Source organism: Lagenorhynchus albirostris, chromosome 2 (genome assembly GCF_949774975.1).
Source record: "Lagenorhynchus albirostris chromosome 2, mLagAlb1.1, whole genome shotgun sequence".
Classification (NCBI taxonomy): domain Eukaryota; kingdom Metazoa; phylum Chordata; class Mammalia; order Artiodactyla; family Delphinidae; genus Lagenorhynchus; species Lagenorhynchus albirostris.
Genome location: NC_083096.1, coordinates 176,827,761 through 176,851,392, shown reverse-complemented (window position 1 = coordinate 176,851,392; position 23,632 = coordinate 176,827,761). Strand labels below are relative to the sequence as shown.

At 44.4% G+C, this 23,632-nt stretch overlaps 1 protein-coding gene across 3 annotated transcripts in view; it reads left to right on the top strand.

Moving 5' to 3' along the window:
* The first annotated feature begins 6,109 nt into the window (after positions 1-6,109).
* Positions 6,110-23,632, top strand: part of VPS13D (vacuolar protein sorting 13 homolog D) — a 244,991-nt gene continuing 227,468 nt past the window's right edge. For all 3 annotated transcript variants that reach the window (XM_060141400.1, XM_060141399.1, XM_060141398.1), the window contains exons 1-6: positions 6,110-6,196; positions 9,804-9,972; positions 15,862-15,939; positions 17,977-18,167; positions 18,265-18,345; positions 21,148-21,264. In XM_060141400.1, coding sequence (XP_059997383.1) covers positions 9,876-9,972; positions 15,862-15,939; positions 17,977-18,167; positions 18,265-18,345; positions 21,148-21,264 — 564 coding nt within the window. In that variant the 5' untranslated portion in view covers positions 6,110-6,196; positions 9,804-9,875. The remainder of the gene's footprint in view (positions 6,197-9,803; positions 9,973-15,861; positions 15,940-17,976; positions 18,168-18,264; positions 18,346-21,147; positions 21,265-23,632) is intronic.

Below are 23,632 nucleotides of genomic sequence, written 5' to 3'. Positions count from 1 at the left end.
GGGCTAGGATGGGGCACAGTGAGAGGGAAAGAGAGGGGCCAGGTCTAAAGGGCTTCCCCTGTCCTGCTAAGGTGGGCAGTGGGCAAAGGGACTCACTGAACACTTGTAGCTACCTAGACGTAGCGCTAGATCTCACAGGTTAAGGGCTCACTCCCAGAAGACTGCCTTCATTTCACACACCAATCACAGGTCCAGGTGTTACCTGTGCTTCCAACCGACCTCTTATACGACAACCAACTTTGGTTTCATTACTTTGCTAAAGCAGCTCATAGGACTCAAGAAAACAGTTTACTTATTAGGCTACCAGCTTATTACAAAGGATACAGCTCAGAGTCAGGAAGAGCCAGACAGAAGAGATGCAAAGGGCAACGTTTATGTGAGAAGGGGCCGGGGCTTGCGTGCTCCTTCTGGGTGCACCACCCTCCCAGCACATCCACTTGTTCAGCTGGACGCTTTCTGAACCCCGTCCTTTTGGGGTTTTAGGGAGGCTTCATTAATAGGCATGCTTGATTGACTCACTGGCCATTGGTGATTGACTCAACCTCCAGCCCCTCTTCCCAACCCAGAGGTAAGGGGCTGAGGTGGAAAGTTCCAACCCTCTAATCATTCCCCTGGCAACCAGGGGGTTCATTCCCCTGGCAACCAGCCCTCATCCTTAGGGGCTTTCCAGAAGCCACCTATTAACATAAACTTAGGTGTGACTGAAAGGGGTTTGATATGAATAATAAGACACTGGTTTTGCCTTTATGGCTCTGGAGCTATTTCAGAAATGAGGACCCAAGGACAAATATTTGAACAAAAGATGTTCCATTGCTCTCATCACTTGGGAAATTCCAAAGGTTTTTTAAGAGTTGTGAGCCAGGAATGGAGGATGAAGATCAAATATATACTTCTTATTATAAATCACAATATCACAGTGGGTAAATTTGGAGTAACTGAAGGCAGCCACCTGCCTGATGGGTGAACCAGTCAAAATGGGCCAGTTGAAGACCCTCCTGCTTCTTTCTTTTCTTTAACTGAGACAGAACAAGTGGTTTCAATGAGGTAGAGGCCAGCACAGATGGGAGCAAGCAACTGTGGATTCCTCTTCATCTAGTCTGCATTCAGGCATCGTTGTTATGGGGCACTGATGGATTAGCACAGAAGTCAAGAGTTGTGGGCCTTCAAGTCCACTTTCCAGGTGTGAATCCTGGCTCCACCACCTTCTGTCTGTGTGACCTCAGGCAAGCTAATGACCTTCTCTGTGCCTCACTCTCCTTATCTCTAAAATGAGGTTAAAATATTACATCCCTCAGAGTAAGGGATTAATGCATGAACTACTATCTGTGAAATACTTGGAATTGTGCCTGACACATAGTAAGCGTTCAGTAAATATAAGTGGCTATTTTTGTGTGTTGGGGGGGGTGGTCCTGGGGATGCAACAGAATGCCAGCTGGAGCTGGCATGCTAGGAGGGACTGTGTGAAAAAATATGTAGACTATGCCCGTGGTGAGTGCTAAGAAGAAAAATAAAGCAACGTAAGGGGACAGACGGGAGTGGGGGTATTGCTGGTTTGCAAGGGGAGTTCAGGAAGGCTTCTCTGAGTCGCTGGTATTTGAGCAGAGGCCTTGGTAAAGGGAGGGTGGGACAGCCTTGGAACCCCAGGGACAGGACATGAGGTCAAGAGGGTGTCTTCAGAAGCCAGGGGAAGGATGTTGGGTTTTATTTCCCACATCATGGGAGAGATCTGAGCATTGCCTGCTCTAAGAGTTGCGAAACCGAGCTTCGGTTATTTTATCTCCATAATTGCTCCGGGAGATAGGCAAGGTACCCATTATCTCTGCCGTGCAGAGGAGGGCAGGACCGTCTGGGCTTGATACTCATCTAAGGAGTTGAGTTGGGTGGACAGTCTGTTTACTGTGGGAGGCTCCTGATAACTAGCTCTGTAGAATTTTCTCTCTCTCTGGGGACTTCTCTGCTCCACCTGGAGCTCTATATTCAGAAACCAGAAACCAGGGCAGCATCTGGAAAGCTGGGCGTTCGCTCAGGGCAAACCTAAAGGTTAGGAGTCCTGCGACTGTACCTTAGCTCCACCCATAACCTGCTGTGTGAACTTGGAGTAGCCACCGTCCCTCTCTGGAGCTCAGAATCCCTCTGTAAGATGATGGGGCTGACCCCTGAGCTATGGTCTGTGCTTTGTCCTTCTTCCCACAGAGTGACAGTACCACCCCTGCCCAGGCTGTCTGCATTTTCTCAAGAGACTCTGGACCTGCACTGTCAAATACAAATACTGAATTTTGAAGACTTAGTACAAAACATATATAAAATAGCTCAGTAATAATTTTTATACTGATTACATGTTGAAATGATACTATTTTGGAGATGTTAGGTTAAATAAAATATTAACACTAATTTCACCTGTTTCTTTGCACTTAGTGTGGACGCTAGAGAATTTAGAATTATGTGTGTGGCTTGCATTTCTATTGGACAGTGCTGCTGTGGAAACTTCTGGATCTGATTCATTCATATTTAAAATTATAGCTCCCTCTCCCCTAAGATGCCTACCTCTCCCATGGGACTCTTACAGTACTTATCACCTTCTCAAATATTGTATAATTTACATGTGTTATATTTCTTGCTCACCATCTGCTCCTCTTGCTAGAATACAAACTCCAATAGGGCATTTTTATAGACAAAAATATGTCTGTTTTGCTCAGTGATGTAGCCCCAAGTGCTTAGAAGAGTGCCTAGGGTATAGGAGGTGCTCAATAAATGGTGAAAGAATAAACGAATGAATGTAAGCCTAGGGAGGTTGGGGGTTCCACCATTGCCAATTCTTCCTTTTTTTTTGTTTTCTAGAGAAGCTCCAGATATAGATTTTCACAAGTGATCTCCAGCTTTTAAAATGTAACTTAACTTCAATTATTTTAAGGCTTTGTGTGGGCCAAAAGGAACATTTCTCTAGCAGTTTTGGCTGACTGTCTGCAGCCGCTCTGGTCTAGATGATCTGAAGGCCGGGTAGGGAGGGGCCTGATACTGGAGAGTACTGAGCAGGGCCCCTCAAATCTGCCTGCCCCAGAAAACCTGGCCCTTCTGGGCCAACATACATCTCAGAGTCTAGGGTGGATGGTAATTAAGGATATCCCCCATCTCCTGCAGCCCCTCACCCGTTATGTGTCAGAAACTTGCAACTTTGGAGACCACAGCATGGGTGGGGGACCATGGGAGGACCTTCCCTGTGGCCAACACAACCCCTTTCCTTCTGCCAGGACAACATTTGACCTCTCTGTTCCCTGTTTTGTCCATAACGAGTATAAATTTTGCTCTAATAATTGAAGCTCAGGGCTGTGGGCTGGTGCAGGAAAGGCTGAGGCCATTATGGACAGGGATTCGGGCTCACAGCAGAGTCCTGCCTTGTCCTATGGTCTCTCTGCATGACTTTAAGTTCCTTCCCCTTCCTAGTCCTCAGTTTCTCCTTCTGTACAATGAGGGCTTTGGACCAGCTCTGCATTTCCAAACCCATCATCTGGGGAGCTGGGTCCCCCTGCAGACTCCCTGAACTTGAACCCTTGGGGGCCAGTTCTTCCCACTGAGGCCTCCATCTAAAACTGTACAGTCCTCCTTCCTACCTTGCTTCCCTGCGCTATTTCTCTCTTTAGTGCCCATCACCATCCTGTTCACTCTATATTTTATGCTGACTTTGTTTTTTCTCCGTCTCTCCTCCCTTGCTGGTATGTAAGTCCCAGGAGGGAGGAGATCTTTTAAATATCAGCTTTATTGAGGAATAATGAACAGAAAACACAATTTCAATTTTAAGTGCACACTTCAATGAGCTTTGACAACTGTATACAGACTCATGATCATCACAACCATCAAGATCCAGAACAGCTCCATCACCCTGAAAAGTTCCCTCCTGTCCCTTCCTAGTCAATCCCCTCCCTCCCCCCCTGTCCCCTGGCCACTACTGGTCTGCTTGTGCCATTCTAGTTTAGAATAGCATAGAAATGAAATCATTATGGTACATGGCCTTGCGTGGCCTGGCTTTTTTCACAAAGCTAATACTTCTGAGGTTCCTCCAAGATAGTATCTGTATCAGCAGTTTGCTCCTTTTTACTGCTGAGTAGTATTCCACTGTATGGGTCCACTGCAATCTCTTTTCTTCTTTTATAAACATTTAAATTATTTATTTATTTATTTTGGCTGCACTGGGTCTTAGTTGCGGCATGCGGGATCTTTAGTTGTGGCATGCGGACTCTTAGTTGAGGCATGCGGACTTCTTGGTTGTGGCACGCATGCAGGATCTAGTTCCCTGACCAGGGATTGAGCCCAGACTCCCTGCACTGGGGCGTGCAGTCTTACCCAGTGGACCACCAGGGAAGTTCCTGCAATATCTTTATCCATTCTCCTGTTGATGGATATTTTGATTATTTCCTGTTTTGGGCTATGATGAATAAAGCTGCTATGAATATTTGTGTATAAGTTTTTGCATGCACATGTGCTTTCATTTCTCTTGCATAAATACCTGGGAGTGGGATGGCTGTGTGGTAAACGTATGTTAAGATTGATAAGGGACCGAGGCCCAAAGACTCTCAGTGATACTGGTTGAAGGAATGGTGCCCTGGCATCTGCGTTTTAAATAAACTCTCCAGGTACAGTCAGGTGTCTCTGTGTTGGAAGATCTGGACCCTGAGCTCCTTCAGCTCTGATGGCTGCCTTCCCTTCTGCCTTCTGTGGAGTCTAGGGTTTTACACCCAAACCTCAGCTTCTGGGGGGACCCAGTGTTGAGATTCTGATGGGTTGACCCCCACCTCAGAGAAACTCAGGCCTTGCTTGGGAGTGAGTCAGCCCACAAGCACCTTCATTAGCTTAGCATCATGAGGGCTGATAAATGTCATGGTAAATAGATAGTCTTGCAACCTTGCCAGCCTGTGACCTTTGTCTTCTGACTTTTTATGAGCCTGAGATGTTCTTCCTGCCCTTCTGGTGATAATCCAAGATGAGGCGTTCATTTGTTCATTTGTTCATAGCATTGGGCCTTTTCTGTGCTAGGCCATGTCTAGGTACTGAGGAAACATTTGTGAAAAAGACATAATTTCTGCTGTCAGTGAACTTTCAGGGTGATGAAAGATAACATAGGTATAAACAAATAAGATGATCTCATCTCAGGCAGCATTAAGTTCTGTTAAGATAATATAACAGGGTAATGGATGAGGGGAACTTCAGATATGGCAGCAGAGAAATCCTCTCTGAGATGGAATATTTGAAGCAAGGAGTGGCCTGTATGATTATCCAGAGCTGCCCTGTAGTCATACAAGTCTACTGAGCACTTGAAATGTAGCTAGTTTGTATTACGATGTGCAGTAGTGTAAAACACACACCAGGTTTAAAAAACTAATATAAAAAACCCCAAAATACCTTATTAATAATTTTTTTCTGTTGGTTACAGGTTGAGATGATAATATTTAGAACATATTGGATTAAATAAAATACATTATTAATTTCACCTTTTTCTTTTTCCTGTAAAAAATGTACCGACTAAATAAATGTACTATGTGGCTTGCATTACATTCCCATTGGACAGCAGTTAGGGTAAAAGCATCCTAAGCAGAGAGATGCAAATGCAAAAGTCCCGGGGCAGGAACTGAAGGATGCTGGGACAGAGCGGGCCCGGGAAAGAGTGGCAGAAAAGCGAATGGAACAAATTCAGTAGGAGCTTGGTGTCGGCTCTCTGAGGAGGTGGGTTTTAACTTAAGTATAATGCGGAAGAGGTTTTAACAGGAAAGTGGCATGGTATTAATTATGTTTTAACAGACTCCTGCGGCTGATAAGTGGCGAACAGATTGCGGGCGGGTCGTTGTAGACGGAAGAATTCTGGGTTCTAATACTTCTGAGCCAATATGTCCTATATATTATCCTTCCCCCGGACTCGGTTTACCCCCGCGCTGTAAAATGGGGGGGCTGTTTGGGCCTTTCTACCGCTTCAGCCCCAGCACCTGCGAGCCCTGGAGGGGCGGGCAGCCCTGCAAGAGCGGCCGCGGGCGCCAAGGGGCGCCTCCTCGATGACTCGGCGCTCGGCTGGCCAGGCGCAGGCGCGTCGCCCGCTCGATTGGTCGGGTCGGGGCGGGTCTGAGCGCAGCGGGCCAGCGCCATTGAGGAGCTGCGAAGAGGAAGCGCCGCGCAGTGCTTGGCTGGGGCGGGCGGCCCGGGACACCTACAGGTACGGGCCGAGGCGGGGCGGCGCCGGGCGGCGAGCAGGGCCGGGGGCCGCAGGGCGGGCGTGGACCTGCGGTCGACCGCTCCGACTTCGTTTCAGACCTGGAAGCCCCGGCCCGCCCGGGCGGAGCGCTGCGCTGGGAGCCCGGGGACCCCGGCGTCCGGCCCTCCGGCGGTCTAAGCTCCTCGGGGGATCCCTGGGGTGTCCGAGCCCCAGACGGCCCCGAGCGCCCCGCCCTCACCGGGACTCTCGAGTCCGAGGCCCTGCGGGCACCCGCGCCATATGCTCGGGCGTCCTGAGTCTCCGAGGACTTCGGCGTCCGTGTTCTGGGGAGTTTGAACCCCCGCCGGACCCGCACGCTTTTCCGGGTCGGGGCAGCCTGGTGCCCTGGGATCGAGGGGGTGTCAGGCCGCGTCTCCCCGCCGGAGCCTCGGTCTCCACGCGGGAGCCCAGGGTATGAGCTCCCTTGCCTTATGCCCAAGAACATGGCTCCAGTCAGGGCTCCAGAGGGTCTTAAACATCCCCTTCTCCAGCCTTCTGGGGTCTCGTTCTGGGATGGGACATCAGGCCTCAAACCTCTCTTTATCCCTCGCCTCCCGGGGTCACATCCTGGCTGAGCCCCTCCTTCCGGGGCTGGGACGCGCGGCTGTGTTCCTTTCAGGCTGTATCTGGGAGGTGGGCTCTCGGTCCCCTGGAGCCGGGCTTAGGGTTCTGAGAGCAGAGGGGCGGCAGGCGGGCTGGAGGAGCCTCGCCTCCTGGGCAGTCTCCTTCCTGCCGGGCCTCCGCCCCTCTCCGGCCTCCGATGTCCGAGCTCGCAGGGCCGGCAGCCCTCAGCCCCGCCGCCTCCGCTCCCGCGTCCTGTTGCCAGCCCTTCCTACTCAGGGCTCCAGGGCTCCAGCCGCTCCTCGAGGGAGGGGCCTGGCTCAAGGTCATGGCCGGCTGTCTGCCCACCGGTAGGCTGAGCACTGATCCCCAGTGTCACCTGCCCCACCGATTAGGGGAGGCCAGGTGGGGTTAGTACCAGGCCTAGAAACCCTGATGGACCAGAGTGTAAAAACACTTTGGGATTCTGGCCAGTCTGGCGGCCTTTCCTGACACCGGATTCCTTAACGGAATCCTTGAAGTGGCCTCAAACCTGCTCTAGATGCTTAGCAGAGCTAATGGCTGCCGTCTAGCTTGGGCCTCAGTGTACTTACTGCACAGGGCGTTTTATAGTGTTTCTTACCCCATCTTCTTTTAATCAGTGCTTTGCATTCGTCCACCTTCAGGGAAGGTAGGGTAGGGCCAGATCTTGTGTGCAAACTGACGGTTGTTTCCCTTTATGAGGAGAGCACTTGTGGACGGCACCAGAGAGAGTTTGTTGGCACTTAGGACCAGAATCAATGGCAGCAACTTCAGAAGTAAAGAGTTTTCCAACTTTGGCTCTTTGCCTAAGTGTGTTTGGACTCTACATAGTAAGACTAGGTTAGTCAGGTTCATGTTTTGTTTTTGTAGGTTTACTCATTTAAAGTTATAGAAAGAAGTGTTTCCTTTACTCAGGCTGTTAAACATTTCTTACTTTAAGAAATTTGTTCTTGTAATCTCTTCTTTAAATAAGTGTATGCAGTAATTTTTAGCAGATTCCTAATTTTACATAAAAATGTAGCTTTAAAAAAGATCTTTGGAAAGAAATTAGTATTTTTCCAAATGCTGTTTATTTTCTTATGTTTTTACTGTCGTTGTTGACAAAAGTTAATCTTCTGTGGAAATGCAGGACACTATTGACAAATAAAAACAGATTTTTCCTGGAGGTTAACTCTTGTACAGCTTTGTGTTTGGGGGTTTCTGGTGGGTGGAGGCCTCTCAGTTGGGGTAAGAGTATCTCCTGGCGCTAAGGTGAATAACTGGATGTGGGGCAAAGTGCTTGGAAAGGATCCCGAAAGGGCCGGTTCCAAGTGGGATGCCTGCCACAGCAAACCTGGAGTGTCAGGCTTGGTAGGCTGGTGTCCGACATGCTTGGCTCAGAGCAAGATTTGGAGCCCACAGTTCTAACTAGGATCTACTAGCTGAGCAGTCTTGGAACCCATTTAAACTTTGGTGTCTCAAGTTCCCTCATGTTAACTTTACGGAATACTAAAAATAATCTCTGTTTTGTAATGCTAATAAACAGCAGTTATTGTAATGACAGCAGTAAATCAGCACTGACTGTAAATACTGCAGCTGGAACCAGAGGATTTCTGTTGTCTGCAGTTACTGACTAAGGGGGTCCCTTGTATCAGCACTGTCTGGTGTCCAGGTACCAGCAATGCAGCTCCAGGACAGTTAAGAAGAACGATAAACCACTGTTGTCTTCCTTCCATTTATATCATTTTATGAATGAGCCTGATGAAGAGGTTTGCAAAATTGATTTCGGGAAGGCTTAAAGAGGATCGGTGCAGAATATGAAGTTTATTGATGCAATCTCTTAGGCCATTTTTGCCTTAATCTAGGAGAGGGTTTCTCAACCTTGGTACTATTGGCATTTGGGGCTGGAAGATTCATTGCTGTTGGGGGGCTACCTCGTGCATTGTAGGAGGTTTAGCAGCCTCCATGGTCTCTTCTCACAAGGTACCAGTAGCAATCCCCCCAGTCGTGATATTCAAAAATGTCTCTAGACATTGCCATATCACATCTGGATGAGAACCTCTGATCAGGACAGTCTAGTCCCCAGGTCAGTCACCAAAAGCAAGCAGTTTAACTATCAGTTACATCGAAAAGATACACAACTTTGAATTGTAGGTAATTTTTGGTAAATTTATAAGTGACTATCCCTTGCAGCTGCATCAAAATGCAGATGTATTGGTTTGGCCCTCCATTTACTGGTGGGGGCATCGTATAGTGCTTTTCATCCCATCTTTTTTTTTTTTTTTTTTTTAAATTGAAGTATAGTTGATTTACAATATTGTGGTAGTTTCAGGTATACAGCAAAGTGATTCAGTTATGTATATTTCAGATTATTTTCTATTATAGGTTATTATACAATATTGAATATTCTTCCCTGTGTTATGCAGTAAACCCTTGTTGCTTATCTATTTTATATATCTTAGTGTGTCTGTTAATCCCATACTCCTAATTTATCCCTCCCCTCTTCCCCCTTTAGTAACCATAAGTTTGTTTTCTACGTCTGTGAGTCTGTTTCTCTTTTGTATATAGATTCATTTATATTATTTTTCAGATTTCACATATAAACGATATCATATAATATTTGTCTTTCTTTGTCTGACTTCACTTAGTTTGATAGTCTCTAGGTCCATGCATGTTGCTACAAATAATATTTCCTTCTTTTTTATGGCTGAGTAGTATTCCATTATATATGTGTGTGTGTGTGTGTGTATGTGTATATATATGTGTATATATATATATATATATACACACACACTACACCTTCTTTATCCATTCATCTGTTGATGGACACTTAGGGTGCTTCCATGTCTTGGCTATTGTAAACAGTGGTGCAGTGAACATTGGTCACCCCATCTTTTCTTAAATCTGTGATTTGCATCCAGCCACCTTCAGGGCAGGTAGAGTAGGATATCAGCTTGGAAAAACTGTCAGGTTTTTCTGTTCATTTCCTTTTTTTTTTCTTTCATAGATTCTTCTGTGACCATGAGAGAGAGAAATAATGATCCATGAGTTTTAAACACCTTGTCTTGAGGATATAGTCATGTTGGAAGGTCTTGTAGCCTGGGTTCTCAATACCTATCTAGGGAAATATGTCAATAACCTGAACACTGATCAGCTGTCCGTTGCGCTTCTGAAAGGTGAGTGCATGTATCTCTTTTTGGTGAAGTATGCTTTGCAGATTGCACTTCTATTTTTTATGTTCTTTTTGTTGTATTGAGAGTAATAAACCCCGATGGACAGATGGCTTTGTATTAAATATGTGTAAAAGGAAATAATGTTCTTCCATATGACACTGATTATTATTACAGGGTAACTTAAGTATATAGCTGGATTGTTGTAGGTTTTAGGGGACTGTTAAATATTAAAAGGAAAATAAAAAAGAAAACCATGCTACTGGTGACTGTGCTTTACCCCAGTTAATTTTTTAGTTTTATGAAGCTTTGTGGAGGCAGCCAGGATGTAGTGACAATGGCATTGGCTTCGGCTTCAAATCCTGCTGTGTTACTTGTTAGCTACATGAACAAGTCACTGAAATTCTGAGCCTCGGTTTCTTTAGAGAAAGAGGGTAATGTACCTTTACAGCATCGCTGAAAGGATCAAGTGGAGTGACCATTGAAGCTCCTATCCTGCTGGTGTGTAATAGACACCCAGTAGAAGTTTTAAAATACGTTACTGTGGGGTCTTCCAACAGAATTTCTGAGTTCTTGTCTTGCTGAGTAGTAACGTACCTAAAGCTTGAGACATTTTAGCCTTTACAGGTCTATACTGTGTAAATGCAGCCCAGTGGTTTGACGTGGGGATTGGAAAGCGGCTTTCTTCTCCTTCTCCTTGTTTTAATTTAAGTTCTGTTTGCTCAACTCAAAGTGGAACCCTTTAACAAATCTAGAGAAAGAAGATAAAGTCAGTTTGCAAACATGTAGAATCATAGAAAGAGGAAAGGAGGCCTCAGATATAGTGGAAACCTTCTGGGCTTCCTGGCAGTATGAGTTTTGGCAAGTGGACCAGGGCAGGTTAGTGGGGCTAGCAGTGATACAGATGTGCGTATAGTATGAGCACAGGGTGCAGTGATTTTCTCTTCCCAGAAGCAGCATTCTCCGGCGTTTTCTGACCCACCTAAACCAGTGGAGCGATCACAGCAGCAATAGGCGGTGGCGAGCTAGCACGGTTGCACCTCCCTGCTCCCTTCCTTTCTTTGGAAACAGAAGTGGGTTCTTTCCTGTTCTTCGGCTTTTCCTTCTGCCCTTTCCTAGAAGGCAGCTGCTGAGTGGAAAGTGAAAGTGACCAATTGTCAGGGCGGGGCTGTGTTTAAAGTGCAATAATAGTGTCAGGTTCACCTCTTTGGTCACTTATTGAAGTTCTCAGACACACTGTGAAGCTAACCAGGTTGTACAGGGCAGGTAACAGGGCCTTGAAGGAGCAACATTGTTATTAGCAACAACATTGCTAATAACAGAGCTGGCTTTCTCAAGAGTGGTATGGTAAGAAGAAGGATCTTTGCTAAAGAAATGAATAAATAGAAATTTGTGGTACCTGACAAATCATGGAGTCTATACTAATAATAGATTTCTAATCTCAGCAATTTTAGACAGAACATATCTTGTAAGGACAGCTGTGTGTATCTCTGAAGCTTTCTACTGCTTTTCTGTGCTTATCTTTTCTTAAAAATTCTTCTCTATGGCTTTTAATGAACCTGTGGAATTTGAGGAATGTTTCTCGGCAGAATAGAAAAATGCTTTTTCTTTCAAAACTTGTGTCAGTTAGGTACTCCGTCCTTATGGCTCCAAAGCACACCACGATGCTTGGCCAGAAAAGTTTTAGAGCATTGCAATGCACTGAGAGAATGGCTTGTAAAGGAGTTGACACTTTTTGTTGATCTTGATGACATAGTTAAGCAGTGTTTGGGGGCAGAGGGTACTAGATAGGAATAAGAATATTATTTCAGTCTGTGTGCAAATATTTACAGATGCTTTGGAAGATGCAAAGGCGACTGAAATAGTGGTCAAGGGTATAGATTTTGTAGCCAGACTGGGTTTGAATCCCAGTTCCTCCATTTACCAGTAACTTGGGCAAATTACTCAAATTCTTTTTTTCTTCTTCTGACAGTTTTATTGAGATATAATTGATATAGAGCACTGTGTAAGTTTAAGGTATACAGTATAATGGTTCGACTTACATACATCATGAAATGATTATCACAGTAAGTTTAGTGAACATCCATCATCTCATACAGATACAAAATTAAAGAAATAGAAAAAACATTTTTTCTTGTGATGAGAACTCTTAGGATTTACTCTCAACTTTCATATATAACATATATGTTAACTATATTTATCATGTTGTACATTACACCCTTAGTACTAAATTACTCAAATTCTACTAAGAATTAAATAGAAAATTAAATATTAAAATTGCTTTAGTCTCCCTTTCTGCAAGTTGGAGGTAATATTAACTATCTCATAAGGTTCTAAGAACTAAACACATGAATGTAGGTTCAAAGAGCTTAGAACTGTTCTTGGTCCTCCGTCAGTGTTAGTCATCATCATCATACAACCAGCAACATGTGATTAGCTGGTGGGTTGGACTTCAAGGGTAGATTGTGCACACATGCTAAAAGCAATAAAAATGCAAAGTAGCATATGAGTAGTGGAAGGACAGAGATAGGACTTGTATAACATTTCATTTGTTCAGTCATTCGACAGACTTTCACTGAGCACCTGCTTTGGGTAAGGCTCTGTTATGGAATGATACAAAACGGGGAGACAGAAGAAAATACTTGGAGCTCAGGCATAGGGTCTAACCCTGGTTTCACCACTTAACAGCTGTTTGTGACTGTGAGCAAGTTACGGAAGCCTCCTCTTCATCCTCTGTCCCTCTTGCTGCCAGAGATCACACAGGTCTGGTATGAACTCTAGTACTACCACTGACCAGATCTATGATTTTTAAGCAGACTGCTTATCCTTTAAGCTCATTTTTCTTATCTTAAAAATGAAGAAAATAATAGTATTTCCTCATATTTTTGTGAGGATCAAATGAAGAAATGCATATGAAATGCTTGGGACATAGTAAGATCTCACTGAATGATAGCCATCCTCATCTTCTCCTCCTCCCCCTCCTCCTCCCCTCCCTCCTCCTCTTCCTCCCTCCTCCTCCCCCTCCCTTCCCCCTCCTCCTTCCCTCCTCCTCCCCTTCTCCCCCTCCTCCCCTCCTCTCCCTCCTCCCTCCCCCTCCTCTCCCTCCTCCTCCCCCTCCCTCCTCCTCCTCCTCATCGTCATCATCATCATGGTCATTGTCATCATCATCATCCCAGCTCCACCTCTATAATCCCTGCCCTCAGAGAGCCATTAACCAGTCCTGGAGACAGAAATAAGTGTACAGTAATACAAGGCAGTATGTATTATGTTGTTATACTAGAGATACAGGCATAATGCAGTGGGAGGGGAGTCATTCTTCTTGTCTGGAGGACCCTGAGAAAGCTATTCTGGGGGTGGCTTTGAGTGGGTCTTAGCAGGATTTTGATAGATGGCCCAGGCTGGGTGACCACATTCCAGGCAGAATGAGGCGTGTGAGCAGAGGCGGAAGGCTGAAACCTGCAGGGTGTCTTTGGGATGGTTTGGGGCCAGAAGATAGCGGCTGCCAGTGCTGGTTCAAGGAGTCTGAACTCTGGGCCATGGGCATACATTTAGATTCCCCCTCCCTTTTTTTTTTTTTTTTTTTTTAAATAAGCTCTGAACCTCAGGTTGGCCCTTTAAAAGAGGTTGGCTTCCCTAGAGCTGAGGAAGGAAGATTGAGTAGTCATTAGGTATTACTCTAAATTCACCCCAGCTAGTGACTAGATTTCTTGTTACTCTGAGGTGAGGAATTTTTGGATGAGAGAGCCATCCATAAATAAGTCTGCAAATTATCTGTCTGGAAATCAACAAACATTATTATCTATAAGGTGCTCACCTATTCTGGGTGCTTTGTGGCCTGGTCCCTTGGAGGGACCTTTTCCAGCAGGGCCAGTTGTGGGTACATATGAGTGGGTGGGGAAGTAGGAAGCCTTTGATCTGTGTTTTGCCTGATTACCCTTTTTAAAAAAATATTTATTTTTATTTATTTATTTTTGGCTGTGCTGGGTCTTAGTTGCGGCACAGGGGATCTTTTTTTTTTTCAGTTGTGGCATGTGGACTTCTTAGTTGTGGCATGAGGACTCTTAGTTGCAGCATGCATGCGGGATCTAATTCCCCGACCAGAGATCGAACCCGGGCCCCCTGCATTGGGAGCGCGGAGTCTTACCCACTGGGCCACCAGGGAAGTCCCTGATTCCCTTGTTTTTGACTTGCTATAGGCTGCCATTTCTCCTCATTCTTTTCTGTGTGTCCTCTCCTTTCTAGACCACCTCCTTTGCTGTCTGTGCTTCAGCTTCTTTAATTTTTCATTGCATGGATTGCCTGCAGTTCTTTCCACTTCTCCACTCTGTACAGCAGCCATGGAAACCTGGGGCCGTCTGCCTTTGTGACAGATTTGGGTATTGAAAAATAGGGCGAATGATTCAGATTGCAAATGTTGCTCTTCAGAAGTTATATACTTTCCTCCCTTTAAGTCGGTTTCAACTGATAAGGAATGTGTCTCATGTTTTTTCCCCCTTATGCTCATTTTCTCCCCAAGTGTGGATATAGGGTTGTTTCTGGGCTCTCTGGGATTATTAGCTTCTCCTTTTGTTAAGTCTTAAGGTAAGTGGAGCCCCATGTGAATAGATGTTCTTGCAAAAGTCTGAAAAATAAGTTGGGTGCATTTGTTCAGAATCTGCCAAAATGCTAGCTTTGAATACTTCTTTAGATGCCAATGCACAAGTCTTAATCATTCAAAGGGGAAAATAATTAAGTTTCTTGTATTAGTGTGTCTTTGGAGGAAAAGACTTGCTCTCCTTTCTTCTGGGTTCTCTTACCAGTTAATGGTTGCTGGGTGGTGGTTGTCTGTACTCCCTGTTCTTGAGAGTACATTTCAGACAGATTTAAGTGACTCAGAAATTGACTTGTGTTGCACAAATGAACAACTTTATAAAACGGCTGTTTCCCCAGCATTTTGGAGATGGGGACCCTGCCTGCCTTTGCTTTTATTCCCAGTGGCCAGCACAGTGCCTTAGGCGCAGGGGAGGGATCAGTATGTACTGGGTTGGCCAAAAAGTGCATTCGGGTTTTTCCATAAAAACCCGAATGCACTTTTTGGCCAACCCAGTATGTGTAAAGGGTTGATTTCCATAGCTGGGAGAGAGAGAGATCTAGCTGCACCCTTGTGACTAATCCTTCAGTCCGCTTTGGAGTCATCTTGTGCTTTTGGATTTAAGTAATTATAGAAACTGGGTCTGAAAAGGACCTTCAGCGGTGGTCCTGTTCATGCCTTTGCTCTCTGACTGGTTATTACACCTGCGAGTGAGGGTGCAGAGGAGAACCTGCAGAGGGGGCTCTCCAGAGGAGAGAGTATAAATTCCTCTTGATGACCAACTTTACAGGGGCTCTCTGACGTGGTATGGAATATACCCATTTTGGGGGAGGGGGAGGGGGAGGGCGGTGGGTAAGGAGAGCTTGTTAAAAATTGCAAATTTCTGTTTCAGACCCAGGAGCCTGCATTTCATCCTAGGTGATTCAGATGTTAATGCTCCTCTGGTGGAATAGTAGCCTAAACTAGGGGTCTGTAAACCGGCCAACTGGCCAGATCCCCTTGCTAGCTGAGAATGGCTTTTCCATTTTTAAAGGCTTGTAAAGAAACAAAACAAAAGGAGAATATACAGTAGACACGATAAGTCCTGAGATATTTACTATCTGGCTCATTAGAGTTAGATCCCTGCCTAAATCCTTCATCTGCTGGTAAGCTTCAGCTGTTATTTACATGTCAGTGGGCTGGTCGGGAAATTAGTACAGAGAATGCACATTGGTATATAGCTGGGTCTAGATGTGAAACTCTCCCTTTACCCTTCATTGATTTGCACACAACAGGCAACTGCTGCATTTGTTGGATGAACATGTTATGGTATTTTTATTTTTTAGGTGCTGTTGAATTAGAAAACTTGCCTTTAAAGAAAGATGCCTTGAAAGAACTGGAATTACCATTTGAAGTCAAAGCTGGTATGTGGAACAAGGGAGTGGGAGGCAGTTTTGAGTCTTTTATCGATTGGGACGTGAAAACTGAGAGCCCTTGAGTTTGGCTCTGTTGGACCAGGAAGAGGCAGGGTTGGAAGGATAGAGTTTAGATCAGTCTTCAAGTGTGGTCTCTAGGCCATTAGTATCAGGATGATCTTGGGGGTGGTGGTGGGGAGGTCAGGTGGCCCCCAGACTTACTGAATCAGAGTCTCTGAGGGAGTGTTGTTGAACCTGCATCTTTAATAAGCACCCCAGGTGATTCTTATGTTTACTGAAGTCTGAGAACTTCCATCCTAGATACAGGGGGTTCTTATTTTCAGAGAATTCATATTACTAAGAGACAGTTTACTCTATTGAATGAAAGGTGGGCTCTGGAACTGTATGCTTGCGTTTCTATTCCATATCTGCCATTTTCTGGCTGTGTGACCTTGGGGAGGTTCCCTAACCACTCTGTGAGTGTATCCTCATCTTAGGACGGGATAATACTAGTAGCTATATCATAGGTTTGTTGAGAGGAATACCTGAGTTAATGCATTAAAATGACTAGAACAGTGCCCGGCACACTCAGTTGATGTTTGCAATTATTATCGGAGTCTTGCAGTTACTAGGTTTGGTAAGGAAACAAGAATTATCACGGAATAAAAATATTCTGTATTAAGTGACCACTTATAAAATTAGTCCCTCTTTAGACACTGCTCGTCATTGAACAAACCTGTTGATATCAGTCAGTCTTTCCCTTATTTTGAGGGTACTTATGTTACAATAAAGTGCAAGTACAATGCAAATCAATTGCTAGGTGAAATAAAATAGAAATCTTGCAAGAGATTTAGGCTTTCTTGAAGTCAATTCAGGTCAAAGGGGAACTGCCAGAATCACAAGCAAAGGCACTGACAAGTTAGAATCTGAAAGAAACTCTCAAGAATGATGAAACAGTGGATACTTCCAAGAGAGTTCTTATTTGACTATCAAAGGATTAAGAGAGGCTCTTAGGGAGAATTGATGTTTTCTAATATTTTGGCAAAAGTGACCCTTTTTATGCTTTTTATGCAAAAATAAAATGTAACAGAAATTATATTTTGCTGTCATATAAGTGTCCTCCCAATTAATTTAGGTTAGAATTGCAACTGTACACTAATTATTGTTAAAATTCTTTGTTGTGAAAATTGGTGTATGGTTTCAGTTATAATATAAATTTTATTAAATGTAAAAAACTTACTTTCATTTTTCTAAAGTCAAAATTAAAATATTTTTTCATTATTTGTTGTAAGATTTCTTCATCTGTTACTGGATTACACAGTTGATCATTTGGTGTTAATGATACTCTGTTATCTTAAATATAACACATCGATCCTGCTCGAATTCTAGATCTTAGACAGTAATGATAACAGTCTGATAACATGTGTTGCTTTCAGAGGTAGACTGTTAGTTGGGCTGTGTGGATCTTTGAGAAATGGTAGAACTTGGGAAATAAGTGTCACAATTCTACCAGGCCATTTATAGCTTTCCCATCAGCCCGAGTTCTCATGAAGAATCAGAATTCTTTCTCGATAGAGTACCACTGCAACGTGACCTACGTTTCGGTTGCTGTGTTCAAGATTGGGCATATTGCTGAGTCTGATAACTCCCAATAAGTACCTATCAACCAGCTAATTAATAATGAACAAGAGATGAGTGTGTGCCCACGGTCTAGTACAGGTGCCATGGGAAGAAAAGACACCCCAGGGAAGTTTACGATGTAGTCCTGTTGGGGAAGAGGTATTTTCCAGAGGGAGATGTTGCATTAGATGTGAAAAAGTTACACTGACCTTTTTCCATCTTCTGCTTTATTATGCCTCGTTCTTACAGATCTCAGCCCACTAATGTTTGTTTCACATGTACGAAAACTTGCTACTTGTTTTCTTAAAAAGTAAATGGTAATAATGCTCCTTAAAGAAAACTAGAATACAGAAAAATAGAATTTAAAAATGTGTGCAAAAAAAAAAAAATGTGTGCAGACAGTTAACAAGACTTTCCTTTTCGCAGGCTTAATTGGGAAGGTAACCCTTCAGATTCCCTTCTATCGCCCCCATGTGGACCCTTGGGTGATCTCCATCTCCAGCCTTCACTTAATTGGAGCCCCTGAAAAAATACAGGATTTCAATGATGAAAAGGAGAAGCTGTTGGAAAGGGAACGCAAGAAAGCTCTCCTTCAAGCCCTGGAGGAGAAGTGGAAGGCAAGGCAGAAATCCTTTTGGCCATGAGAGCGGTGGTGGTGAGACTTGAAATGAGCAAAGCACTAGATTCTGCTAACACCGGCTCTTTCCTTTGTAGAACGAACGCCAGCAGAAAGGGGAGTCCTACTGGTATTCAGTTACTGCCTCGGTAGTTACGAGAATTGTGGAGAATATTGAAGTAAGTCCTAATGGCTTTTATAAAGTATGAACACAGAAGGGATCGCTCAGGCTGAAGTGCATTTCACGTCCGTGGTTGCTGTTTCCTGTGGGTTTAACTGATAACAGCGTGTCTGCGGAGAGCGCTGATTGCTCATGTGTGCCTTTTCATAGGCGGTGCCAGAGGGAAAACCTGAAGAGCGAGTCCAGCTCTGGGCAGACACAGGTTTTTCTTGCTTCAGTTAGTGTGAGTAGGAGTTTTCATTTCATTGACATTTCACTTCATTTTCTTTACGAATATCGGAACCCTACTTGCTGAAGGATTTACCTCCCAAGAAGCCAGGTCACCTGAGTCTTCATGACTAAATCACTTAATCTCGTAGTCTCAGTTTCTTCATCTGTACAATGAGAGGGGTTGGATGTGGTTTCCAGTTGATTCCGTAGTGCACTGTGAACAGCCCAGTAAGATACTTGCTCTCACTGATGTGTCTGGAGGCAGTTTGTTGAGTTTCAGTGCCAGGGCTGTCGGCCCTCTTTTCTGCTTTAATTATTGTTTTGTTTGTCCTCAAAAACTAGAGCAGGGTTCACACTAATTTTCAGTGTGTCGTAAGTGTTAGCCCATGCTTCTTACCTCCAGGGTTTTCTTGCAGTACCAAAGTGACACAGGCCACATGTTTTTAAGGTGTCCCACTTCCCCCCAAAATACAGCCTGAGGTTGCTGGATTCATAACTTTGATAACATTGGGGGAAAAGATCAGTACGTTTGAGGTGTCTGCTTTGAAATCTTTTCCAGGCAGTTACTTATTTATTTATCTATTTTAGCTGTCATTGATTTTTAAAAAAATTCCTCATTATTTTTATTTTTTAATAATAGCTTTATTGAGATTTAGTTCACATACTGTAAAGTTCACACTTTTAAAGTGTACAATCTAGTGTTTTTGGTATATATACAAAGTTGGGCATCGATCACCACTGTCTAATTCCAGAACATTTTCATCATACCCAACTAGTAGCCACTTCCAATTCCCCTCTCCCTCCAGCCCCCTACAACCACTAATCCACTTTGTGGATTTGCCTAGTCTGGACATTTCACATCAGTGGGGCTGTACTGGCCTTTTAGCATAATGCTTTCAAGGTTCATCCACGTTGTGGCATGTATCAGGACTTTATTCTTTTTATGACTGAATAATATATTCCATTGGATGGATTGCCAAAGATAAACAAAGCTGGAGTGAAGTTAAAGTGGTGAAAACAGACTTTATTCAGTGACTTCTGACAGTAGGGGAAGGAGCAGAGCTCCATTCCAGTTTGTACAGAGGTGACCAGGCCTTTTAAAGGGAGAATGGGGGCGGAGTGGGGGTGGGGAGAGGGCTCAGATGAAAAATTACAAAGGGTTGGTCAGTGTAAATATGATTAGGTCAGCTGTGTCTGCTAGCTGGGCTTCTGTCCTCCCAGAGAGAGGGGAGACAGAGGCTCCGCCCTTCCTGATGATTCCATTTCCAGGGAGTGGCATTTAGGTCCTTGAGTTGTAGGAGACACATCACATAGGGACAGAGAAAGGGTTTGCAGTTGTAAGCCCTTTTTGGTAAATGCTCTAAGAAGGGGGTCGGGTGTGCTCTTGTCAGGCGTCGGCTAGAACACACAGCCCTGAGCTTTTCTAGATGGGAACTCAGGAAGGGGATGGAATGTCCTGGAGACTCAGCCTTAGGCTGCTAGAAGCCTATGTTAAAATTTGGTCGGGTCTCTTAGGGTAGGCGTTTGAATGGAGTGCTCATACCTAGAGTTTTTGCAGTTCTCATGATAGACCACATTTTGTTTATCCGTTTGTCAGTTGATGGACATTTGGGTTGTTTCCACTTTTTGGCTATAAGGAATATTGCTGCTATAAACAGTCATGTGTATGGTTTTGTGTGAACGTATGTTTTCAGTTCTCTTGAGTATATGCCCAAGAGTGGAATTGTTGAGTCTTATGGTAACTATATGTTAAATTTTTTGAGGAACTGTTTTACAGTTTCACCAGTAATGTGTGAACATTTCAATTTTTCCACATCCTGATCAGGATTTGTTACTGTCTGTCTTTTAATAGTGGCCATATTAGTGGGTGTGAAGTGAAATCTCAGTGTGGTTTTGATTTGCGTTTCCTTAATGGTTAATGTTGAGCATCTTTTCATGTGCTTATTGGCCATTTGTATCTCTTTTGGAGAAATGTCTGTCCAAATCCCATTTCCATTAAAAAAAAAAGTATTTATTTATTTTTAACTATTGAGTTGTAAGAGTTCTTTATATATCCTGGATTTTAGTCCCTTATCATCAGATATATGATTTGCAAATATTTTCTCGCATTCTATGGGTTGTCTTTTCACTTTCTGTTATTATTTTTTAATTCATTGAAGCAGAGTGCTTTTTCTGTAGCCCCACTATAGGGGCAAGGGGTAATAAATAAGGTCAAAATGGAAATGCCCTGCTGGTGTTCCTGTGTCCAGGTTTGAGGACACAGAGGCAAGATTAAGATATCATAAGAGAGGGAGGGACAGTTATCTAGATACAATGGTACTACTTTATTTCAGTGTTTAAGGTGTTTTCTGAAACGGTTTGATGAAAGTATTGTAACTCTCTTCTTGAGAAGGCACTGATCACAAGGAAGTGTCATTCATGTCCAGTTTGTGATTATAAATCTCTGAGGAACTTAGATTATCGGATGTGTGTGTGACATAAGCTATGCGTTTGTGTAAAATGCCTGCTGTGGTTTACTTAGGTAGACTCCTGCCTGTGGTATTCTACCTGCAGCAGTTGTCTAAATGTGTTTTTTTTTTCCCCGCTGCAGTTAAAAATTCAAGATGTCCATTTGCGCTTTGAAGATGGTATTACCAATCCTTCCCATCCTTTTGCGTTTGGCGTCTGCATTAAGAATGTGTCCATGCAGAATGCTGTGAACGAGCCTGTGAGTATGAAATAACGACTGCAAACTGGGAAGAAAGTGCTCGGTCTGGAGCATTTAGGGCTCTGCCTTGTGTCCTTTTGTGTTAGCTAAATGAGACCACGATCTTCTTCTCCATGTTCTTTGGAGGGTGTGGATGGATGTCTCTTGTCTCCTTTGCTGAAGTAGGGAAACAGTTAATTTCTTCTGACCTGTTCTTATTTAATTCATCCATTAAACGTTGGCACATTTTGTACACGAAGAAACTGAGGTGCAGAAAGGATCTTATCTTTGATTTTCTTCTTACATTACATGCACTCTCGGGGTATGCTCATCCTGTTTCATAGTTTCGGCAGCCTCCTGGGAATATTTGCCGATGGCGCCCGCATCTCGAAGGGCCATTCTCCACCCCTCTTCTGACCTTCAGATTCAAGGTCTCTAACTACCTATGGGACGCCTCTGTGGTATTTAGGCTCGTTATAATCAAAATGATCCCATTATATTCCACCTACCCATTTCACTCCCTGAAACCAGCTGTTTTCCTTCATTCTCTAACATGTTACCGAATGTTACAAACACATATATGAAAACTGACATCGTTAGAGCCCTTTTATGTGCCAGGCACTGCTGTTAGTGCTTCACATGACTTCTCTCATTGAATTCCCAGTAACCTCCACCACTGTTATCCTTGCACTACAGCCGAGGACGCAGAGGAGCAGAAGGATGAGTGAGTGGTGGGCTTGGGTCTGGAGCCCAGGTGCACCGGCTGTAGATCAGGGGTTGGCAAACTGTGGCCTGGGGGCCAAATCTGCCCCGCCTGTTTTTGTAAATTAAGACTTAGTGCATCACTGCCACGCCCGTTCATTTACATGTTGTTAAGGCTGCTTTTGTGCTGCCGTGGCAGAGCTGAGTAGCTGCAGCAGAGAACGAATGGCCCCCAAAGCCTAAATGTTTGCTCTCTGGCCCTTTACAGAACAGGTTTGCCAGCCCTGCTTCAGAGCACGTGTTCTTACCCATGACGCTAGTCCCTAGAAGCCTGTGCTCATCCCTTCACTTCTTATTCCTCAGTTTCCATATGCATTTGGTCACAGTGTCCTGCCAGTTTTTCCCACAGAATGTGTCAAATGTGGCTCTTACGCTTATCCTCACCGCAACTGTCTTGAGTTCAGGATCCTGCCAGCTTCTGCCTTGCTCAGTAAAGTCCTGACTTCCGTGACCTCCTTGCTTCCATCCTAGGCTCTTGATTCGTTCTGTGCCAATGCTTCTCAACCTTTCCCACGTCACGGCACACAGAGAAGGATCATGGTATTTGTACAGGACACTGGGGCAAATGGATGTGGCTGCTTGGGGCTGGAGGTGCTTAGCTCAGAGTAACCGAATACAGTGGACCCTCGAACAACATGGGTTTGAACTGTGCAGGTCCACTTAGATGCAGATTTCTTTCACTAAATACATACCACAGTATTACATGATCCTTGGATGTAGTACCTCGAATACGGAGGGCTGACTATAAAGTTACATGTGGATTTTCTACTTCACGGAGGGTCGGCGCCCTTAACTCCCATGTTGTTCAAGGGTTGCTGTATTCCTAAAATGTAACTCGATCGTATAAACTTGCTCATTATCTTGACACACCCATGACTCCGTCGGGGGAAGCTCCACATTGCACTGTTGCTAGAGTTCTGTTTCTAAAACCCATACCGGGTCCTGGTGTGCATGCCTGCATCAGAACCCTCAGTGGCTCCAAGTCCCTTCAAGTATGATGTCCAGACTCCTTAATATGACAGACTTCTTATTGTATTTGTTTCCTAGGGCTATGATAGTAAATCACCACAAACTAGATGGCTTAAAACAACAGAGATTTATTTTCCTTAGTTCTGGAGGCCTGAGTCCAAAATCAAGGTGTTGGTAAGGTTGGTTCGTCCTGGAGGCTCTGAGGGAGAGACTGTCCCATGCCTCTCTCCTTGCTTCCGGCGGATGCCTTGGTGTTCCTTGGCTTGTGGATACATCACTCCAGTCTCCGCCTCCATCTTCATATGGCCTTCTTCCCCATGTGTCTGTTTTCTCTTCTTATAAGGACACCAGTGATTAGATTAGAGCCCAACCCAATCCAGTATGACCTCATTTTAATTTGATTACATCTGCAAAGACCCTATTTCCAAGTAAGGTCTCATTCACACGTTCTGGGACGACATGAATTTTGGGGAGTGCGGGGGGGACTATTCAACCTAGTACACCTAGTAACGTTCCAACCTACATTTCTCAACACTTAACTAGCTCCTCACTTCAAGTGTGTGTCCATACACGTGAGCCGATACTGCCCCATCCCTGAGCACAGTGCTGCAGTTACACAGATGTGCTCGCCGTCCTCTGCAGCTGTCAGGCCTTTCGT